Raw genomic sequence first — 16,435 nt, 5'->3', positions numbered from 1 at the left:
CATTCCTGAAATTTCCGAAGGAAATTTCGGAAAAATTTCCACGACCCTTGAATTTCCAGGAAATCTAACAAAAATGGCTATTTACTGATCTCTACGCACGTTTCGTTTATAAAAAAGCTCAATCTGCATTAAGAATAGCTCTCCGCATAGATAGAGTATCGTAGTGATGCTCAGACTCGGTTGTTGTGCGTAAAAGCCCCAACGGCTGGAATCGATCATCAAGGCGAGCGCTTACAAGTCTTCGCATGGCGATTCATGGCAATTCACCTCGCTCCGTCGAGCGCATCTATTTTCTCGCTCGCCTGTAACGCTCGAAAATGCAACTGCAAAGTAATTCATACCATGATAAGTAATAAGGAGATATACTTTTGATCCCAAGTATTTCCATGTCGAGTTCATCATCCACTGGACCGCCACCGGCGTCATGAGGTGCCACTTGAAACAACTTGAAGCAAGGTGAACTTGAACTTGAACTAAGTTCAAGTCTTGAAGTTCAACTTGGGGTTGCAGTAACCTAGTTACTTGGCAAGTAATACTTGCTTCTGTACTACAGCACCTGTACTACAGCGGTGGGAGGCCAAGCTCAGCCCGAGTTTTCACCAGGTAATGTGGTCGGGGGTCGAAGTCTTCGACTCGAAGATAGAGCTTCTCCTACGCGACGAGGGAGCCATTAAGAGATAGGCAATATAACAGGAAAGCCTTCAAAGACATGGATAAACCAGACTTCTTCGAGATACTGAACAGAATTCGACCACCCAAAAACGAGGTCTTTCGAGAGCGAAAACCTGTCTCTCGCAAAGCTGCTTTGACGGATCGTCAGTCGTGACCGTGATTGACGCAACTACATCCCTTTCGAGCCATCGTTGGCTCTCGAACTGAACGCGACACGCAATTGACAATGTAACGCATGGACCCACGAAACGACTCTCCAACTCGTGATCTTGCTCTTCTGTACTTCCTCGATCCCGACTGCGCGCTAGCGCAGAAGCCCGGAAGCATCTTGGCGGAAATTTCCTGGAAATTCCGGAAATTTCCACCTTGAAATTTCCAAACACAGAATATCGTACTGAATTTCCACTCACATCACACCCTGCCACTAGGAGAACCCTCACAGGCGTGATCTAGAATGCACTGTGAAGACCCTAAGGAGTTGGGGAACTTGGCGGGCACGCAGCCAAACTCCTGGTGTGCTCGTGGGTACTGACCTTGTCCATGATGGACAGTCCATCTGACCGTACCCTGGACCTATGGCTCCTTGCCCAACGCCCGGTCCACATAACTCGGATCAACGGGACGATACAGGCGCTAGCGTCCTCTTCCAAACTACGGAGGGGAACGCCCTGAGTTACAAGGGCGCGAGATGTGGTGATATCTGCCACCCTTGATGAATCTTCTTGTAGCTCACCACAACTATCCGACCTTACCGTGACCTTTTGGGGCGCCTCAATGACCTTATCAGCCCCAAGTTGGGCCAGTTTGTATGCCATAAACGCCAAGCCACGTTACCATTCACAGGAATCCCTTGGTAGCCCCATATCTACCCTTGGATACCATACCTTCGGTAGCCTCGCATTAACCACCATGGGGATGAACCCATGCTGTCGCCCTTGCTCCTCTGGACCATCAATGATGTCATTTATATCACCAATAGGTTGGGGGGCTCCACTTCGGAACTTGCCAATAAACCGAGCGGCCTTAGAGCCTCCTCCAAGTCAGTGCGGTTGTAAAATACATTCTTCTTGATATCATCATACCCCAAGCTCCAATCCAACAAGATATCGGTCGATGTAACCCTTCTCACAGACCTTACATCACCAGTAACCGTAGATCCGTGGTCGGGACAAATCCCGGTAGAATACGCGCAGCGGTGATCCCCCCTATGAGGACTCGGGTAACTAGTGGGAGTAACCGAGGTACCGTGGGTTGACTCCCTTTCTGCACACTGCGCATGAGAAGCATGACTCGTCTTTTCCTTAACACGTCTACGATGTACCTTGACTATAACATCAGTGTCACGATTACGTGGCACTTCGGTAGTCTTTCCTGAACGTGTAACAACCATTCCGAACTCAGATAACTCAAAGCTAGACTCTGTTAATATATATCGACAATCCGTAGCGACAACCTTAGTCCTCAGATGACTCAAAAACCCTAAATCCATAAGGGTTCGCAAAACCATAGCGAATGATTCAGTGCCCAATAGAGTGCAATCAATGGTCACAAAACTATAGCAACACAATGAAGACCCTATTATCCATATCCTCCTCATATAGATATGGATCCCTATGTAAGCTAGTATAAGTCAGTAACTAGTAAAAGCCTTGTATAGAACTTATAGCGGACTCAACTTAGCCTAACGTGACTTATAAAAGCCCGTACGTAAACACACAGCAGCGTGAAAGCAGCACGCATGTACATAAAGTAGCGCTCGCCTATGACCAGCATCACAGAATCCTTAGTGTCATACCTCGCGCCGTACGGACGCGCGCAGAATACATACCGAGGTAGCACTTCATCATTTAGCTTCTTGAGCTTATCAGTAGAGCGCCATACACCATCATCTAGCAAAGCACGGTTGCCTCCTATCTCAACAATAACTCTCCTTGTTGGAATCCAGGCCCTGGATTCCAGGGTGTGTGCTTGATGACAAAGTCTGAGCTTCTGAAGCTCAGCTTCAAAATATTAGAGTATAACGAATGTTTAGTACCACGAGCCCCTGTGGTCCACAGGCTGTGGATAACAATGAATAAAATGAGTTATCAATTCTTGAATCCAGTACACAACGGCAAGCCGTTGTGACTGATTTACGATCCCAAACTGGGAATAAATGAATGAAACGTCCACCGCTTCCCTGGCCGGAGGATAAAGCATTACGAACTCGCTTAGCAGGGTTTCTTTGTAATACAACCGTAGCAGTCGTTGTAGGGACGGATGATGCACCATGATTGGCCTTGGTCTTAGCCTAAGACCAAGGCCTGTCCTCTAGCCTGCTTCCTCCGTACTAATCTCGCTCGAACTCTTCGACAATCACTACTTGTCGGAATACGAGAAGCCACCGACCTGCGCAAAGCACGCCAATAATACTCATCTAATAACACCCGCGACAGCTTATCACGGCCCAGATGACCACTGCGAAGATTCACATTGTCGATAATTTTGTAAATCAGTATGCCACCACTTGATGGGTCCAGCAATGCTTGTTGGATAATGTCGCCTTCGGTAGAGGTCCGTACCGTTCGCAACACGATACCATCTCTCACCTCATACAGTGGTAGCTGTCTCTTCAACACTTCCGAAGGAATAGGGCAACCAGACGGCAAAGGCTTCTTTTCCAGTAGACATCTCGAAGCTGTTATATAGGCAGATCGCCTCAGATGGTCTTCCACCTCCTGCCTATATGCTAAAGCTCTACCGAATGGATGATCTGGTCTGAGTAATTCGACCTCTTTGTCACCAGTGGTGAGCTCATCTATGCTGCATGCAAGACCGAGCAATTCATCGTAATCGAAGGTTGTCTTGTCTCCTTTTACCGTCGTCGCGGGTTTATACGAGACCAACGTGCCGCCGCTTCGCCAAATCTGCACCTGCTCCATAGTTATCGACACCGATCCTTCGAGACGACCACGTGATGCTCCATCTGCTAGATTTTGCTCTGAAGCTATGTGAATAACCTCGGCATTTTAGTCTGACGCAAGCCTCCACTATGTAGTCCAACCAACTCGTCTCTGTTTTGCTGAGACGTTTACGTATTGCAGTACTCTTCGACCGACGAAGCCGCCACACCGTTATAGCCGAGTCCACGAAAAAGACAAACCGCGGCCACTCCTCAGTGTTCTCCTCTGCTGTAGACAATCCAAGGTCCACCTTCTCGTTGGCCGATCGGACCTTCTCGACCGACTGCACCGCCTTGAACAACGCGTACAGTTCTCTCTTCGGGACGCTCCACCTAGTCGATGCTGCCGAAAAAACACCTGCTGGCCCCAGATATTTTACCAACGAAGCCTGCTTATCAGTAGACCCATATGGTTCGCCAAAAACTTCGCTCGCCCATGCCGAGATACTAGCGTCTGCAAAAACCATCAACCTCTTTGTTGATTCGCAACGAGGAATACACCATTGCTGTGACTGTACTTGCTGATAGCATTTCTGTAGATCTGCAGCATGCTGCTCCCTGATGTTATCCTCCCAGCATTTGACCTCCTGGAAGATCTTCGAAGCATTTGGCCGTGCTGCTATACTTAAATTCGCGAATATATCGAGAGCATCATACCATCGACAGTAATACCCCACTGCTTGTCGTTTAGTGATTGAATGTTGGTTCACGTCCATATTAGGAAGTCGTTGTATGACCAAGATCCCAAATGTACCCAAGGTTTTTAACTTGACCCTGATCAGTGAGGGAGCTCACTCTCTTCTGCTGCTGGAAATCAAACCCCTTCGATTTCAGCCGTTGGATGACTTCCTTCTCTCTCTTTTTAGTGGTTAGGATCGTGCTTCCTCTTATCGATATATCATCAACATAAATCGATATATTTCTTCTGTCTTCTTTCAGAAGGCCATCCCGAGCAATATGTAAGCATTGAAACAGACCCGCTGGAGAGCAGCAAAGACCGAACGGAAGTCTATAACATGTATATGTCGCCCCATATGCGACGAAGGCTAGCCATTCACCCGCTGATGGGTAAAGTTTCACCGCATTGAACGCACGGGTGAGATCAAGGTTGATCACATGTGGCTGTGCGCGCCACCCCATCAGGATCTCACTGATTAAGAGCTGACCATCAACACTCCCAACTCTCAAGTATTGATTTATCTCCCTTCCATCCACCGTGACCCTAGTTGAAGTTGTCGTCGATGTATCTCGGAAGACTGGTCGTGGAGGAGCAAAGTGTCGTACCTTCTGTGGGTCAACAGCCTTGATCCACCCTTTTTGGAGCATGTTGTCGAGCTCCTCCTGCACCTTGATATGTCTGATCATCGGTGAGACTTCGCTCTAATACCTTCGCTCTAGCACAGGCCTGGCCGAAATTACGTTTTGGCCTCTCTTGGCCCTTCCATGGTAGCGATACCATGTATCTCCCTTCTACAGGGTCTTCAACCGCCTCCAAGCTATCAGTGTCACTGATTCAGTGAAGGTTGGTTCCCCTGCAACCGTTTTACCACGATATTCTCGTAGATCCTCATCACCATCATCATACTCATCTTGTAGGTGGTGAACAAGAACCTCGTGATCTAGCGATACGCCACACACCAAGCCCATGGTCTCTTGCATGCACTCCTCACTGCTAATCTCATGTCCTTGCTGTTGCTGACGCAGATGACCTTGGCCGCTCCTTACCACTGAAGATTGACCAGGCCTCAGAATATTATCGACACTGAGCTTGGAGAGCGCATCGAGACCGAGAACAACAGGTGGGCTCAGGCTCTCAATAACATAATAGCATAATTGAGCTGTTTTTCTGCTCGTAGATTACAGGCTACAGCACTTTTCGCTGTAACTATAGACTTATCTGCAAAACGTTATCTGCATAACTCCCACATCTGCTGCGCTGATGTGGGAGTTGTTGTAGGGTCAAACCCAAACGCGATGCCACCCCATTTGACATAAGATTTATATTGCAACCTGTATCTATTAGGCTGACCACAGGTATAGCAGATTCACCATAGTGTACCCAAGCGGTCAGCGTCGATGGCAATTTTTGATCAGCCTCAGAGCTCGTACCACAGACCGTAACCGTGCATCCCTCATAGAACCCAGCACCCGCTAGTTGCTCTTCTCCATCATCATCATCATCATCATCATCATCTAGTACACCATTCGCCGCTGCTTTCTCTGCTGGGATTTCAGATTTCCCACTAGATGGCTGTTGATGTGAAAAGCGACAGCTATTCCCTCTGGAGCAGCTATTCTTCTTCAAGAACTAATAACATATCCCAACGGTTTTGCCACGGCTCGTTGTGATAGGACCAGAATCTTTCTGAGCAGTCGGAGTCGATGTCGGCTTTTGTACCTTCTCTTCAGACACAGCTTCATGCTTGAACTTGCATCGGTCCCCGTACGTACAATGACCTCGGCAAGGAACCTTTGCTGCTGCTGGACGTCGCCGTTGTTGGCCTTGTGGATTCTCCTTAGGTTTTCCTTTGGGATTTGGTGCACTTTCGTTGGGATCGATCGCCGGAGCTATTCGACGATGATGATTTTCCCACTCATCACCTCGAAAGCACAACGAAGTGCGAAGGCTCGCCATCTGACGGCCATCTATTAGCTGATCTTGTAGACCATCACCGAATATTGCGGAACCACTGAGCTGCGTGAATGACACCATAAACTGTAGTTGAATCATATATGTCGCCACCCACTCGCTATAGGGCTCATAGAGTCCATTACGTAGGGCAATAAGTTCGTCTTCATTCGACAGATAGATACCAGCGCAGCTCAGGTTTCTCCTCATTCTGGCCGTACGGGTAACAAATTTGCGACAGGTCTCATTCCCTTTACGCCGTCGAGCTGACCATTGGCTTCTGAGAATGTCACGACTGACCAGATTTGAGTATGTCACTTCCAGGATAGACCATACTCGACGCGCCCGCTCGAGGTAGTCAGTACTCCTCTCCCTATTGTAGTATTCGCTGGACATCGTGTCTGCCACCGAGTCCCAAGCTGTTGGCGATAGGCAATACCGTGTAAGGAAGAAGTAGGCTACCCCGTCATCCCAGCAGTTGTCCCGGCAAGCTTCAATAATTTGCCGCTTCAACATCGGCAGTTGAGCTACATCATCACCCGTGAACTTATCGAAGGTGTTTGCTAGTCTGAGACATTCTTTACGGACCTTCTCAACATAGCTAAACGAGACCGTAGTCTTGCCTCTTCGACCACCTTGACCGGGTTCGCTCCCGTTAGGCGTAGCATTGGTAATCCTCTCTTTCTTGGCCTCCTCAGACTGGTTGTTGATGGAATCTCGGCTGGTGACCAAGTCCTCTTCGTCACTGCTGCTGTCACTCGAAGGAGGTACCGGAAAGTCGATGGGGTTAACGGGAGCTGTATTTTGTTGTCGTTGAGAACGGTCTTGACCACCACTAGCACTTTACGTTGCATCGCTCCGCTGAGGTTTCGTGGCAGGACTTGATATTTTGTTCGAAATGTCGCTAGTCGTAACGTACGTACAGGTGGACGATTGCGGATATGAAGATTTTGTATTGTCCGGTATAACTTATACCATCAGGCCATAACCGCCTTCTCAGCATCAATTCGGCTAATCGAAAGGTGATTTTGTGGAGTGGGGTAAATCTGGGTTTCTGCATACTCAACCTTGGAGACCATAGCTGGGAATCGTTTGTCTTGACGACCGCATTTGGAAATCACCTGAGATATAAATCATTGTTGTATTTGTGACGACTAATATATAACTGATAATAATGACATAAATCTACTTGCTGTTACCTCTCTTGACGGTTATGCAATGAACGCTCATGAAATTGATCCGGTGCAAGCAACGATTGAAGATAGGCGGACGATTGAGCTAGAGATATCGGTCATCTTATTACTCCGGGACAGTCCTATTCCATCAGAAGTAATACTTGTGAGTTATCCTGGCCTCAGTATCTCGACCGTTAGCCAGTTGCACACGCCAAAATCGTGAAGAGTGTATCTCACTTTGGATCTTGTGAGATCTCAGCAGCATCTATAGTAAGCAGGCCTCTTTCCTTGTTGTTACCGGTCATGTCCAACTCTACCGTTTCTCTAGCGAGTAGCATCTTCACATCGCTCTCTGAAGGGGAGCTCGCGAGTATCTTACGAGCTTATGTGACTTCGGGACCGGATGTTGGGAGTCTTCTGGATTTCGTTAACTCGACCCGTCCTGATCTCCTCGAGCCTGAAGGTAATGAGAATCTTGTCCAGCTAGTGAGATGTCGATTCTTTTCAGATCCTGCCGGCTACATAAGGTATTCCATACTCGTAATATTCGCAGTGCTCACATCTACCACCGTGCTGGCTGTCCTCATAGTGGTATTCGGAACGCACAGTAAGAGGGCATTTATAGATGACCTCGATGGTTTGAGGCATCAGGGAATTTTACTCATGTCTTTCTCGGGACTTGACAATGATGGAGAAGTGAGTATGCCTTTTTCTAGTATCAGAAATTCACATCAGCTTGAACTCATGCCAAAGATATGCTTTGAGACTAAAGCCAATGGCATAGCCGCCCCAGTGGGAAGTATTTATTTTATTAGTGCATATCTAGGCGTGGCATAGCCGCCCCAGTGGGAGGTATTGAGCCGACTAAGGCGTATCTAGACGTGGCATACCCGCCCCAGTGGGCGATATTGAATCCACTAAGGCATATATTTGGGTGGCATAGCCGTCCCAGTGGGAGGTATTGAATTCACTAAGGCATATCTTTGGGTGGCATAGCCGCCCCAGTGGGAGGTATTGAATTCACTAAGGCATATCTTTGGGTGGCATAGCCGCCCCAGTGGGAGCTATTGAATCCACTAAGGCATATCTTGGGGTGGCATCGCCGCCTCGGTAGGGGATATTGATTTTACTAGGGTACGTTTCCTGGTGGCATAGCCGCCCCATATGATGAATATCTTGAGGTTGAGCGCAGAAGATACGGAGTAGGTCCAGTGGCCATCCTTTTCAGAGATCCTTCGATACCCATTACTGATTTTCTTCGCTGCCCTTTGTGCTGTGGAGCTGTGTTTATACGTTCTTGTAAGTACTTGGGTCACTGAGTAGGACTCGCTTGTCTTTCATTGCGTTCACCTTATGCATTGTCATCATTTTTCGCGTGAGGCAATTAGATACATTTCGCATTCCGGGTTGCTATTGATAGGCTTCTTGTTTTTCTGTGCCGTTTTTGTCATAAACTTTTCAAAAGGTTTAATGGTTTCAGGTGAGACAACTGGTTCGCGCTATGGAGAAGGTTTTTCCAGTTTTCCGAAAGAGTTGGAGAAGTCGAAGACACCAATTACGACGATTGACTGGTACTAGCAACTTACTATGCAAACCAAAACTGGGGAACTTCAGCGATGTTCGAGGCAGTTACGTTTGATTCTCTGGTTTTCTCTGTGAGGCAACTCTCGACTCGTCATGCGCTTAAAAACCGCGACCAATAGCTACTTCGTTTCTGCTGAATCTGCTATCATCGCATTGGAGTCAAATTCAGGGGGAGTTTCTTGTGATACGTTGGAAATAGGGATCAAAACCCATTCGTAAATGGGCTTTGAATGGGCGTGAAAATTTATCACGGAATTTTCTGGCGACTTGGTGTCTGTTCAAAATTCCCCGCATCACACAGGTCGTCTGCTGAAAGTCCCTCGAATTTCTCAGCGATGTTCCATTCCTTTGTGGAAGCTTCTTCCTTTTTTTTATTGGAATCATTGTCTTGTCATCAGAAGCGAAGAACTACGAGGCTTATAAAGAGGCGGCTCGCGAACTGGATAAAAGCGTGTCGTGGATCCAGAAGTGGAAGAATACGAATGATAGTGTCGGATATTCATCGTTGTGCATCAAGTCACATGGTACTCTTTCTAGTAGTAGTCGAGGAATAGCTGCTTATCGTCTTCAGGCGAGGAGCTACGATGTGCCAAGTCGTTGGAGCATAAGTTGGCGTTGTTGAGGCAAATCCTCGTGACGGGATTCGCGGGCATTGGAACGGACGAGTATTTGTTCTCGAAGAGTTTCCTTGGTAGGCGGAGCGAAGCGTTTCAGATTGTCCATTTTTGTGAAAGTCATGGTTATTCTACAGTTGTATAATTATATATAAGTATTCCTGGTATCTGATCAGTGAACTTACATTATTTCGTGGAAAAATGGTACTTTCATGAGCGGTGAGTTGAAATTTAAGTGCGCCGCAACGGAAAAAATCACCCACTTTGTTAATCGCTCAGGTACAAAGAAATGCATCACAGATTTCTACGAATCAGTAGTTGATACTATTGACGAAGTGACGGCACATTTGGAGACGGTCACTTCGAGGAAGAATGACTCGATAGAAAAGCATCTTTTCTCGGAGTTTCTAAACGATATTATGTACAAAGGTATCCGGTTCGATCCCGGCATGTCGCATTTTTAGGCTAACCTTTGGTCAGCCTGCTTTGTGTCTTTCTGGTGGAGGAATGATGGCGTTGATGCACTTCGGCATAGTGGAGACTATGATAGAACAAGGGTGTCTTCCGAAAGTTATCTGTGGTAAGTTACATCGAAATGGTGAGGAGCTACTCTCTGAATACGTGTGGGGTGAGGGTCAATAGACCTCTTCTGAGTTCTACGACCGCTCCCGAGATCGAGTCTAGTGGTATCGAATCTAGGGTCTAGTGAGTACGCCAATCCTATATTCTGGATATAATGGAGCTTCACGGCCACCCTAGTGATATGAAAAACATATTTTACGACTACCACAGGTCGCGAATACCGCGCTTTTCACCGAGTTTTACGCCGCTTCACGTAAAACGGGTTGTGAAACTCTAATGTTTAATTAGCAATTTATGGAGCAGCTGTTGAGTTCGCAGCCATACCGCTATCAGAGGAGTGCTGCTTTAGAAAAAACATTCACTACTTATTAATATTATATTATTGGAGTTTCACCGGTTCAAGAGGGTTTGTGAGCATCGAATAACGCGTAAAACACGTGATATGTTTCACGTGATTTACTCGGTGTAATTCGTGAAGTATCATCATATCGTCAATATCGCGTTTTTCACATAGAGTGTTATGCTACATCACGTAGAACGGGTGAAACTCAATCATCAGTCTATGAATATTAGAGGAATTATGGAGTTTCACCCCCTTTTTTCGACGCATTCACCAGCCTGTGTGAGAGGAATCCGGTTATGGAGAACCTTAAGAGGTGTGGCCCTCAGAAGGATACTGCGGGATTCGCACGACCATACCCACTAAAACCCCCACAGGCTGCTGGGCCCAAAAGGCAACACGTCAGTTTCAAGCCTGCTGCCAGTTTCGAGCTACCAAGCGTGCTACCGATAGTTTCACCCAGGCGTGATACTAAAAAAATACTATTCCACGACTACTGCATATCACCGCGAGTATCGCGTTTTTCACTTCACGTGAAACGGGTTGTTGTGAAACTCCAATGTTCGAATACCCGAATATAAGTATGGTACTGTATAGTTTTCAAGGATCGACGGACCCGTGTGAAGTAATGTTTCCACAGGTACCAGTGGAGGCTCTGTAGTGGCATCATATTTGTGTACTCACACTGATGATGAGTTACCAAGGATCGTGAAGCCGGAAGTAGTTCAACCGAAATGGAGTCCCTGTGGTGACAGTTGGTGGACTTGTATTAAGAGGTGTTAAGGGCAAATCGATCACGTGATCGATTATTGTGTCAGGTTCTTACGTACTGGATATATGTTCGACCCCTTGCCTTGGCACAATCTTCTCGCTGATTTGCTGGGGTAAAAAATTCCGATCACAGATAGAGTAACATCGTTCTGAGTCAGGGATCGAGATATAACTTTCCTAGAGGCCTTCCAAAGAACGAACAGGGTGTTGGTGCTTACTTGCAGTAAGGGGGGTATGTGTTGGTCATGAAAATGTTGGAGTATGAATATATGTTCGCTTTCCTCATCAGCTGAGCTCAGGAGTTTCCTATACAGTGTTGGAGTATGAATATATGTTCGCTTTCCTCATCAGCTGAGCTCAGGAGTTTCCTATACAGTGTTGGAGTATGAATATATGTTCGCTTTCCTCATCAGCTGAGCTCGGGAGTTTCCTATACAGTGTTGGAGTATGAATATATGTTCGCTTTCCTCACCAGCTGAGCTCAGGAGTTTCCTATACAGTGTTGGAGTATGAATATATGTTCGCTTTCCTCAGCAGCTGAGCTCAGGAGTTTCCTATACAGTGTTGGAGTATGAATATATGTTCGTTTTCCTCATCAGCTGAGCTCAGGAATTTCCGCATAATTATAGAAATTTGGGTAAAAGTGTACAGAAAGCAATGAGAATTTCCTCATATTGTCACTAATATTTGTGGTCGACATGTGCATGTTTTCGCTCCACTTTGATTCATGTGATCCTAGAAATGGAATATGGTAGTACCTACAGTCGAGAATCGATGGAAATTCTCTGTGATTTTCATACAAGTGGCTGAGGTCAATCTTCAGGTTCTAATTCTTCCACAGGTGGGGAGCCTTTGTTATTACATTATCGCTCAGCACCGAACGTAATGAGGACCTACTCCGTATCTTACCTTCATGAACCTAAGATTCTCCTCTCTCAGGTGCTCGTGAGATCGGCGATATTATGTTCCTCTGCTATGCCGTATCTGTTGCCTCCTCAACCACTTCTAATCAAAGATCCCGAAACTGGGGTGAGTTCGCGTCGAGTAGAAGCTGCGTATGAAATTATAGGCTGTTGGGATTCCCATGTTTCGCATGTGTCTCTCCCATGTGTCAAAGGCACGAAACGCTCTAGTTGATATTTCTACGAAGAGTGGTATTGCGAAATAGTCGTTTGTGAAAAGGATATTCCGAGTTCTCGAAAATTTAGTATTTTTTACACTTTCCAAGTAGTAAAATTTACTATTTTTGCACTTTCCCGGTGGGTGAGTAAAATTATCAGGAGTGTTTTCCTACTGTGGATAAAGGTCTATTATTTTCGTTCGTTGTTTAGGAAATAACTCGATACACAGGAGGAGGTGCTTTCGCCTCAGAAAACAGTTATTTCATGGACGGATCATTGCAAGTAGATAGATGCTTCGCTCCGCTGTTGTATGTGGTATTTTGTTAGGCTGATACTCCTCAAGAAGGACTCGGTGAGATGTTCCATGCGCATGTATTTATTACTAGTCAAGTGAGTGGTAAATCGATCACTCGGGCGCGCGCTGAGCGCTTGTATTGTTAGGTGAACCCGCATATTATACCGTTTTTCTTCTGGAATAAGGGGGAGGCGGGACGACCACTGAACTTCTGGCGTGAATGGAGAGGAGGATTTTTGCTCAGTTCGTTGGAGGTATGGTCGACATTGCCTCACCTGACATTGTCTTATCCGAGCAGGTTCGATTCCATGTATTACATTTTTTCAGGTTTTCTTGAAGGAAGAGTTGAGGAAGAATGCCCGTCTTGTGAGCCAGCTGGAGCTCCTCCCCCAACATTACTCTGCGGACTGGTCGAGACTCTTCTTGCAGACTTTCGATGGGAATATTACCGTCACTCCACCTACGTTGAAGTTCTGGTAGGGCCTCCTTAGCAGGGAATCATCCGGAAACCCGGGGGGAACTCATTTTGAATCTCGACATGGTTAGGAACACATACTTGAGGAAATCTCACCACATAAGAGAAAATTTTCCCCCATTATTATGAAACCCTCGGGAAAGTTATTTCTCGAAGTTGGATGGGTCACTGTTCGTGAGTAACAAGGAAATCAGGAGGAGGGACTCTTGTTGATAGAGAGGGCGAACTATGGCGTCTTTTTTGTGTATTTATGCATGATCATTTGTGTGAAATGCTCGGTGTCTGTTGAGTAGACGTTAATTCAACTTAGGTACTTCACCCAGATTATGACCAACCCTACACCTGAAGTTATGGAGGATTACTTCCAGGAAGGCCGACAGATGATATTCCCGAAAATGGAAATGATTCGGCTGCGGTTCAAAGTTGATAATGCTATCACTAGACTCCATAGAGCGGTAAGAGCTACGTTTCTCCCGTGGGGATAATGTAGGGGCTTCTGGAGAGTCTCTTTGCGTCGTATTATTGCTACTGTCTAACACGGCTATGCAAGCAACGTAATTCCTCTGTTGTATGCGAATTCACATAGAATGACGACTCTCATGGTCTCGTTTGAAGTTATCATTGTCACCGCTAGGTTCGGCATTCACGGACATTACAGGAAAATGATTTCATATTGATAGGGTGACCTCGTGAATGTGGACTTCTACTAACTCTCCTCGTATGTCGGGAGAGTTAGACTAACTCTCCCGACTAACTCTCTCTCTGTCTACTAACTCAGTTAGTAGACATAGGTCCACCACGTGAGGGGGGTGTCTCAAATCCGTAGATTTCATGTCGGAATCGTCTGGTCTCGAGCACAGCGGAGCGAAGTGTTTCACGATGTGCATCATGATTAATCAATTTGTCCGATAGTATTTCCACTTCACTATAGGTCCAAGCTAGATGGAGTGTAACGCCTTTGAACCGACCCCCTCCTGAGGCGGTGGAAGAGTTGGGAGATAACGAGGAAAGTACACCGTCGTCGTTGGATATGATCAGATCAGAAGCGGGAAGGTGAATCGGTCGCCTGCACTTGTTGTTGTTGCTATTGCGGTGTGAACAGGTACACTCTTAGACGGAGAGCTTCCAGTCGTAAAGTGAGTAGGATGTGATGAGTCTAGCTGCAGTTCATTTCGTGCATTAACTTTGTGGTTGTTGTTGTGTGAATGAGTGGGGGAAACCGATGATGAACGAAGAAAATATTCCAAATTGGGATACGACAGTAGTCACAGGAGTGTTGTCGACAAGTAATGGAACGATGCTTTCCTAATGATGTTGGAAGTGAAGTGGTTGTCTGCCACATAGTTCTATCACCTCTAAAGACTCGGGCATAGCAATGGAATATACTAGCAGCTCGCTTGCTAACAATAACACTGTGACCAACACAATCAACACAATCGTCACTGCGCTGCTTACCCGCTAATTACGACAAACGCAACTTCACCTTCACGTCGGGATACGCGATACTAATGAATTGAGTGCTCTGGTGTTCGTCATGAATAAGAGGTTGAGTTGCATGTTAGCAGATAGTTTACCGACACTTACCCTACGTTAAGGGTCTGCGGTGCTCACCATTACTATAGAAACATACGTATATATTATATACTATATAAGAACGGCGGGGACGCTCTCAGGTTTGAGGTATGTATTAACATAAAACTCGAATCCGGGATTAGAACACTGATCGTCAAGGGTAGAGACAAGGGTGATAACCGTTACACCAAAAGATGGTTTGGAAAAGCTCATCCCCACTATTTATGCTCAGGCAGATGTTTTGTACAAATCCTCGAGTTCGTCCGAGATTTGAACCCGATCTGTCAGATTCACCGTCTGGAGTGTTGACCTTTACATGATAGAATTTCTATCATAGAATCATGCAAGATTACTGTCAAGCCGCGAACTTTCTATTCTCGGATGAACATCTGCGCATTTCTCCAGTCCTTACCACATAGGAATGAATAGTCTAGCGAAGGTCATATCAGCCAGAAGTAATCCCAGGTGAGCCATAGTGTCTGATGCTGTGATACTGCTATGCCTCCATAGAATGCGCGTTGCATAATGTTAGTGATTTACCCATTGAGATATCACTACACTGGGTATAATTGCAGGACAACGCCACCCTTAATGCCGTATACGCAAGTACAATTCTGCCCCTGAGCTCAACTGTGCTGTTGTGTTAAGCACAGTCTGATGGGATTCTGCAACATCTGACAGCTCCCATTCTCGGAAATTCTTCTTTCTCATGACGCAGGTGATATAAATGTGCTTTGTTATACGTCACAATGATGCTGAGGAGTGAGAGCGGTGCACTATTTGCTATGTCCTACGCGTTCTTCACAGTTGAGGTTCTCTACGCCTTTGGTTTCCCTTTGTGTTGAAGTATCACTCGTACGAATTGAGTTCGTCGAATTCTGTGAGTAAGTTCGACACCACGCGATAAAAAAGTAACGGTTTACATTGAAAGACGGCAACACACATCTTGACATTATCATTTTCATCACCCTCTTCCTCACTTCGATTGACTCGGCTGGACTGAGGCCGTATGCGGATCCAGATTCCGAGCAAAATCACTCTAGCTCCCGCATTCGTGAGCAAAATGAAACCGAGTATGGAACAAGGGTATGAGCGGAACTAGTTCGTTAACGTGATCGCCCGCCCAAGATTATAGACACCGCACGACAGTATATTTCCGTTGGTGCAACAAGGCCTCTTTCCCACCGTGCAGCCATCCCTCGGGTCAATTCCTTAAATGGATCGTATTTGATGGGAGTGATATTGGATGACAGTGTGGATCCTTGATAAACCATTTTTCTCCTAGTGTACTAGGATGCGTTTGAAGGTGTTATTCCGTTGGAGAACTAAGCTTGCGGTGGGTAGCCTAACAACAATTCACTGTACGGATTGTACATAACATTCAGAATCTCACTTATTCAGCACGATCTATCGCGGGCATATGGTGGGAAGTATGGGGGAAAATATCCACTTTGTCAACTACTTGTGTTGGTGGCAATTCTGAGAGGAAATTCGGAGAATCCATTCTTATTGGTTGATGTACACTTGCAGACTCCTATAATCAGCAAGAAAATTTCCGAGTTGAGGCGAGAAAAGCAAATATTTTTCTCTCCACACTGATAGCGGGTGACTCAACAATGAACCGGTATACACAGGCACCCCTCAGCGTTGGATCAGCTCGTTCT

General features: G+C 46.2%; 4 protein-coding genes across 5 annotated transcripts in view; 2 read left to right on the top strand and 2 right to left on the bottom strand.

Annotated features, from left to right (window-relative positions):
• Positions 1-3,115: 3,115 nt before the first annotated feature.
• Pmar_PMAR024283 (hypothetical protein) lies at positions 3,116-3,289 on the bottom strand (the record flags this gene model as incomplete). Its single annotated transcript, XM_002774829.1, has 1 exon — positions 3,116-3,289. A coding segment is annotated over one exon (174 nt), but the record flags the coding sequence as incomplete, so codon positions are not given.
• Positions 3,290-4,764: 1,475 nt separating this feature from the next.
• Positions 4,765-4,993, bottom strand: Pmar_PMAR024282 (hypothetical protein; the record flags this gene model as incomplete). Its single annotated transcript, XM_002774828.1, has 1 exon — positions 4,765-4,993. A coding segment is annotated over one exon (229 nt), but the record flags the coding sequence as incomplete, so codon positions are not given.
• Positions 4,994-7,693: 2,700 nt separating this feature from the next.
• Pmar_PMAR024281 (conserved hypothetical protein) lies at positions 7,694-11,535 on the top strand (the record flags this gene model as incomplete). Its single annotated transcript, XM_002774827.1, has 11 exons — positions 7,694-7,880; positions 7,926-8,024; positions 8,646-8,716; positions 8,898-8,988; positions 9,400-9,525; positions 9,573-9,692; positions 9,895-10,036; positions 10,080-10,195; positions 11,178-11,313; positions 11,356-11,421; positions 11,490-11,535. The coding sequence occupies exons 1-11, from the start codon at positions 7,721-7,723 to the stop codon at positions 11,533-11,535; spliced, it is 1,173 nt and encodes a 390-aa protein (XP_002774873.1). The 5' UTR covers positions 7,694-7,720.
• A 607-nt stretch (positions 11,536-12,142) lies between these two features.
• The window catches only part of Pmar_PMAR024280 (conserved hypothetical protein), a 6,317-nt gene continuing 2,024 nt past the window's right edge, over positions 12,143-16,435 (top strand). The window contains exons 1-9 of one of the 2 annotated variants that reach the window (XM_002774826.1): positions 12,143-12,190; positions 12,248-12,337; positions 12,640-12,711; positions 12,757-12,819; positions 12,871-12,978; positions 13,052-13,200; positions 13,510-13,654; positions 14,131-14,252; positions 14,302-14,383. In XM_002774826.1, coding sequence (XP_002774872.1) covers positions 12,284-12,337; positions 12,640-12,711; positions 12,757-12,819; positions 12,871-12,978; positions 13,052-13,200; positions 13,510-13,654; positions 14,131-14,252; positions 14,302-14,350 — 762 coding nt within the window. In that variant the 5' untranslated portion in view covers positions 12,143-12,190; positions 12,248-12,283 and the 3' untranslated portion in view covers positions 14,351-14,383. Of the gene's footprint in view, positions 12,191-12,247; positions 12,338-12,639; positions 12,712-12,756; positions 12,820-12,870; positions 12,979-13,051; positions 13,201-13,509; positions 13,655-14,130; positions 14,253-14,301; positions 14,384-16,435 lie in introns of those variants that run through there. The other variant, XM_002774825.1, reaches the window with a different exon arrangement.

The sequence above is a fragment of the Perkinsus marinus genome, assembly GCF_000006405.1.
Source record: "Perkinsus marinus ATCC 50983 genomic scaffold scf_1104296957270, whole genome shotgun sequence".
In the NCBI taxonomy this organism is placed as follows: domain Eukaryota; phylum Perkinsozoa; order Perkinsida; family Perkinsidae; genus Perkinsus; species Perkinsus marinus.
This window is presented reverse-complemented; position numbering and strand designations above follow the sequence as displayed.